Raw genomic sequence first — 5,905 nt, forward strand, 5'->3', positions numbered from 1 at the left:
TCACGGATGCGGACCCATTCACTTCAATGGGTCCACAAATCCGGAACGGCCGCACGGGACGGGACCCCTCGGAAGCACTACGGAGTGCTTCCGTGGGGTTGCGTCCCGTACTTCCGTTCCGAACATGTCCTATCTTTTTGCGGAACGGCCAGATCACGGACCCATTAAAGTGAATGGGTCCGCGATCCGATGCGGCTGACCTACAGCCGGCGATAGTGCATTGCGGCCCGCTATTTGCAGGCCGCAGCACGGGTCACACACGTTCGTGTGAACTCGGCCTTACTCTTTAACCACACTCTCCTGCAGACACTGCAGCAAGCATACCACACAGAAGATGCACGTTTACAAAAAATAAAATACTGCATCATAATGCAAGGTGTGAACAGAGCTTGGAACTTTCGTTTATGACGCGGTAAACATCTTTTTTCATCTGAAAATAAGGGACGTTTTCCCTGCTAACCATATGACAACATACAACTACAGGTTACCATTAACCATTTCCAATACTGTACGAAGATGCAGGCGCCTCATAAACCCAGTGCTGCCACACACAACCTTCCCTTAGTCTGACCTTGACTACATTATATCACTAGTCTCTCTGCACGTGCAAAAAAAAAAAAAGGCGGCACGGAGCGGAAGTAAGCGCTAGTGTCGTCGGGAGTTGTAGTTTTCGGCAGTTCAGCTACTGTCCTGCTTATCGTGTGAGAGGGAAATCGCAAACTACATCTCCCAGCATGCACCTGTACCACAGCCAGCGAGCGCTTCCGTCTCCTCCCCTCTGCTCGGGCGGAAGTAAGAGCTGGAGGTTACAGACGGTGTGCCAGTGTCTCCTTGTCTGCCATCATGTTCGGTCAGGCTGCCCGTAGGTTCACCACCTCTGTCGTCCGCCGAAGCGGCCACTATGAGGAAGGCCCTGGCAAGGTAACCTGAAGGGAGAGGTTAATGGCGGGTTCTCTCTGGTCACATTTTGCTGTATGGCGGGAGAGAAGACTGAGGTGCGGCCTAGGCCCCGGCTGGGAGGCCTCGCTGCCCCTAGGAGGTGGGTAGGTCCTGTGTGATGTCTGCTCCTCGCTGGGACGCGGTACAGGTGATGATGGCATATTAGTATGAGGTGACCTGTGATACTGTAAACGCTTTCTGATGTACCGCTGTCCTCGGCCTCACACTGATTTAAAGGGGGTTTCCAAGACCCTAATAACTGATGACCTATTCTCTGGATAGGTCATTAGTATCTGGTTGGTGGGGGTCCGACACCCGGGACCTCTGCTCATCACACGTTTGAGAAGGCAGTGATGTCATGTGGCCCTGGTGAAGCTCAGCCCCATAGAAGGTGACCACCTCTGGTCATTGTGTGAGCTATGACACAGTAAGGTCTTGATTGGAGAATAATCCTCCAGCCTGTGCTGTGGGTCGTCTGAATGAAATATTACCATTGTTGCACACGGTGCTAACGGCTTCCTTCCCTTTTGTTTTAGATTTTGACGTGTCAGGCCTGAGGCATGCAGCCCCTCATGTCCTAATGAGATCCCTGGATAAGGACAGGGCGTGATGTCCTGCAGGATTCAGGCCTGTCATTTCAAGTTGATAACACTGTAAGAAAGGCTAGTGAAATGGGTTTGTGCTCTTCTCTATCAGTGTTTTATCTACATCTATACGTTTCTGCTCCACTAACCTTATTCTTGGATCTGTTGGCGTCAGTCACAGAAAGGGGCATAGCAAATATTTGGGCTTATTTGCACAGAAATGTTGACATTCTGCATTAGTACACTCCAGTTTTGAAAAGTGGCGGTGGTTGAGCTGATTTAGGGTACTTTCACACTAGCGTTATTCTTTTCCAGTATTGAGTTCTGTCCTAGGAGTTTAATACCGGAAAATAACTGATCCGTTCTATCCCCATGTCTTCTGAATGGAGAGCCATCTGTTCAGGATGTCTTCAGCTCAGTTTCTTATGGTATTTTCTCCGCCCCAAATTCCGTAACACATGCCGGAACCGCATGCGCAGACCTTTAGAAATGTGAAGATTATAAATACCGGGTCCATTTTTCCGGTTGACACCAGAGAGATGGGTCCGGTATTTCAATGCATTTGTCAGACGGATCAGGATCTGTCTACAAATGATATCAGTTTGCATTTGGATTTCCATATCAAGCAGGCAGGTCCGATGACTGAACTGCCTGCCGGATCCTCACAACGTAAATGTGAAAGTACCCTTAAAGGGGATGTCCAGAAAATACAGCCGCACACCTTTCCACAGGTTGTATTTGGTTGTACAGGCGGAGATGCAACACCACACAACCTGCGGACAGATGTGCCACTGTTTAGAATAAAGCGGCCATGCTTTTCTAATCCTGGACAACGCCTTTAAGTTGCAACTCTTAGAAAGCTGCAAACATTTTTGCAGTCTTACTCCAGTGAAGGGATGGCCAACCTGCGGCTCTCCAGCTGTTGCAAAACTATAACTCCCAGCATGCCCAGTCTGCCTACAGCTATCAGCCTACAACAGGGCATGGTGGGAATTGTAGTTTTACAACAGCTGGAGGGCCGCAGGTTGGCCAGCCCTGGCATAGATGGTGGAGAAACTTCTCAAGACAAGTACTAGGTAGATTTGGTACATCTCTAAGTCTAACATGGTGCAACATTTGGTGCTAATTTCAGCAGCACAGACTTTGGCAAAACTGACTAAAAATTCCTCTTGTGATAAATGTCTTTCTCTTCTCCAGAACATTCCCTTTTCTATTGAGAACAAGTGGAGACTTCTTGGACTGATGACTGTTTTCTTCGGCAGTGGATTCACCTTTCCCTTTATTATTGTCAGACATCAGTTGTTGAAAAAGTAATTGGTGATGAAGACAATGTAAAGGTAGGTGTCTTCCCGTCTGTCATGGTGGACTGTTGTGTGGTCCAGTTCTGTAGCTCCAGTCTAGCCTGTCATGTGAACCGAAGAGGACATACAGCAGACGTCTAGTCATTTGTCTGGATTGTATAAATTTCATGAAGTATCAGACTATACAGCTCTCCTCACCTGCACATCAGGTGAACTTGTGCTCTGGGCATCTCAGATGCCAGCATTTAATGTTTTTTGCCTCAATAAAGTGCCACTTGCATAAAGATATCCAGAAATTGTAAATTTTCATCTTACTCGTTCTTCCAAGTGTTGGTGTAAGAGGGCCGCAATATGGCAACGGCCGCATGAATGAGCCCTTACTATGGAACTGATCTGTGTCCGCTAGCCAGATTTAGGTTTGTCCCAAGTGATCAGAAGGAAGGATCCAGGTCCATGCCTGGATTATACATCGCACCAAGACCCAAGCGTTTTGGTTTAAGCAACATGCAGCTCTGTTCATAGCTCCAGGGGTCAGATGGTTGTAGGATTTTGTAGCTATAATACAAAAATCATTTACATTTCTGGCAGAAATTCTGGAGAATTAGTATTGGCTACCACAAATTGCTGGCTAATATACTTATGCAGGAATGACTTGTAAGGCCACGCTCAGAGGGCAGTTTGCAGCTAGGGAGTAGATCTTCAGGGTACGTTCACACGTCCCAGTATTTTGTGCGTTGGGGGTTCTTTTTTTGTTGAAATGCTCATGATTTCATGCATGACTGGTCTGAGGACTGAAGTGCTGGTATCTGGGAAATGGATTTGTGCACATGATGATAAGTAACAGTATGAAAATTCATGATACTGTAAACTCTTTCTGATGCACATAGTTTTTTACTCTTCTGCACGTTATAAATACGTTCTTCTGCCTTCATTCAGAATATTTTTCTCTTTTTCAGGTGCCGTGGACAGTCTGTGAAGCAAACCTATCTATTCCTACCATGCCAGCCATGGGTTGTAAATAAACTAATAACACGATACTCTGCTTCTTCCTTTATTCATTCTTCATCATTAAACGCAGTTAGGATTGTGTGCTTGACCCATTGGGGTTACATTCATAATGATCCTGGGAAAAGAAAACGCCATCTTCTGCTGTTAAGCAGACCACATACCGTTAGTGGCAGTTTGGCCTTAAAGGGAACCTGTCACCTCAAAAGCGCTCATAAAACCACCAGCATTACCTTATAGTATCCCCCAGTCTGTTATTAATGTGTTTGATCCGGGAATCTGATGCTCCATACATGACAAAAACAATGTTTTAATCGCCAACAGCGGCCTCTTTAATTCAAGTCAAGATAAGCACGCCCCCTAACCGCCCCCTCTTCTGTGTGATTGACATTTTGCAGTGTGGCCTGGGATCGCGGTGTGCTAATGAAACACTGCTAATGCTGGCAGTTTTGTATGCATTTTATTTTGTGTGACAGGTTCCCTTTTAAACCAAACCTCCAAAATCATTGAAGGGTTTTCAAAATGCTCACCCCCCCCCCCCCCCTCGCCGATCAGTTGTTTCAGGGAGCCGCCCACTCACTGGAGCTCTGGGGAACGCAGCAGCCGGCCCCCGGCAGTTTTCGAAGCACTGCTCCGTACATTGTATAGCCGCTGTGCTTGATATTGCAGGTCAGCTCCATTGACTTGAATGTGACTGATGTACAGGGATGTCCCATAGCCAAGAAAGGGGCTGTGGTGCTCAAAGAGAATCGGCTCATCAGTGGGGCTCCCAGGTGTCTGACACTCACTAATAACCTATCCTGAGGATAGGTAATAAATATTACCGGACAAGCCCTTTAATGGGGGGTGCACTGACACTTAACACTAAAACAGAAATGTCACCAGTGCATGCTGTGGTCACGGCTGAATCTGTCGTGATGCTTTTGTGCATACTACCACTGTTATACACAGTCCTGCTGCGTTTGGAAACTGGTCCTGGCACTTAATGCCGTCTTCTCTGCTATTACTGAGGACCTGCATTTAGACGTGTACCAGCATATTGTATTTTGGGGTGAGTAGCAGCAATTGAAGTCCCAGCTTGTGACGTTTATGTACACATCTCTGGGCTGATGGGTATCAAACAGGCCCTTCTCTGCAGCAGTTGGTTACAATACTAAGGGCATGTCTGCGATTTTGTGGCATTTTTTGAGCCATCACCAGAAGTGGATGCAGTAGGAAGAGGAGGTCCTTTCCTGTATTTCTCATTCCTTTCTAGTCCATTTCTACAAGAATCTGTGACACTACCCTAAGGAAGTCTACTGCTTCTTGAGTACAGTCCCCTTCCCCCACCACACCCACTTCTTTACACTAGATGTAAGCGGGGAAAATTCGCAGATTGCAGTGCAAATGACTTGCGCCACAATCTGCCAGAAATATGCTTAATATAGGTGTATTTATGATCATAAATGGCCCCCATAGTGTATACCTTTTTTTTAGTCTGGAGGAAAATGTCTGCATTATAACTGCTTAAAGGGTTTCTACCACTTCGTTTTCACATAATTAGCTTTCAGACACTAGCGATCCGCTAGTGTCTGCTCTACCGAACCATCCTAATATAACATCTTTTGGGGCAGCCGTTTCGCTAAAAAAAGAACTTATATTGATATGCTAATGAGCCTCTAGGTGCTATGGGGGCGTCATTAGCACCTAGAGGCTCGGTCTACCTTCACAAAATGCCGCCGCCCAGCGCGTCCCTCCAGCCCGCCCATCTCCTCCGGAATGCCATCCTCCCTGTGAACGTATGTATTCGGCGCATGCGCAGTGAATGTCTGACCGCTTCCCTGCTCAGACATCTCCACTGCGCCTGTTCCTCGGAGCAAAATGACGTCACCGTGCAGGCGCAGTGGAGATGTCTGAGCAGGGAAGCGGTCAGACATTCACTGCGCATGCGCCGAATACATACGCTAAATAATAATAAAACAAAGTGGTAGAAACCCTTTAAAGGGTTTATTCAGGAATCTGATATTGATGTCTTATCCTCAGGATTGGTCATCAAGATCAGATTGGTGGGGGTTAGACACCCAGCACCCCCAACTG

At 47.0% G+C, this 5,905-nt stretch overlaps 1 protein-coding gene and 2 non-coding genes across 3 annotated transcripts; all 3 read left to right on the plus strand.

Moving 5' to 3' along the window:
- Positions 1-762: 762 nt before the first annotated feature.
- On the plus strand, positions 763-3,861 carry LOC120992504 (cytochrome c oxidase subunit 7C, mitochondrial). Its single transcript, XM_040421519.1, has 3 exons — positions 763-921; positions 2,721-2,860; positions 3,781-3,861. Exons 1-2 carry the CDS (start codon positions 844-846, stop codon positions 2,835-2,837), a joined length of 195 nt encoding a protein of 64 aa, XP_040277453.1. The 5' UTR covers positions 763-843; the 3' UTR covers positions 2,838-2,860; positions 3,781-3,861.
- Positions 1,082-1,145, plus strand: LOC120992650. The gene has a single exon (XR_005777047.1). It is a non-coding gene; the product is annotated as a small nucleolar RNA Z39 (small nucleolar RNA).
- LOC120992649 lies at positions 3,646-3,706 on the plus strand. Its single transcript, XR_005777046.1, has one exon. It is a non-coding gene; the product is annotated as a small nucleolar RNA Z39 (small nucleolar RNA).
- Positions 3,862-5,905: the final 2,044 nt, after the last annotated feature.

Source organism: Bufo bufo, chromosome 2, assembly GCF_905171765.1.
Source record: "Bufo bufo chromosome 2, aBufBuf1.1, whole genome shotgun sequence".
Classification (NCBI taxonomy): Eukaryota; Metazoa; Chordata; class Amphibia; order Anura; family Bufonidae; genus Bufo; species Bufo bufo.

Coding starts and splice junctions, on each gene's coding strand:
- LOC120992504 (XM_040421519.1), top strand. CDS start 844: ATGTTCGGTCAGGCTGCCCGTAGGTTCACCACCTCTGTCGTCCGCCGA. Junction 922..2,720: donor ATGAGGAAGGCCCTGGCAAG/GTAACCTGAAGG, acceptor TCTCTTCTCCAG/AACATTCCCTTTTCTATTGA.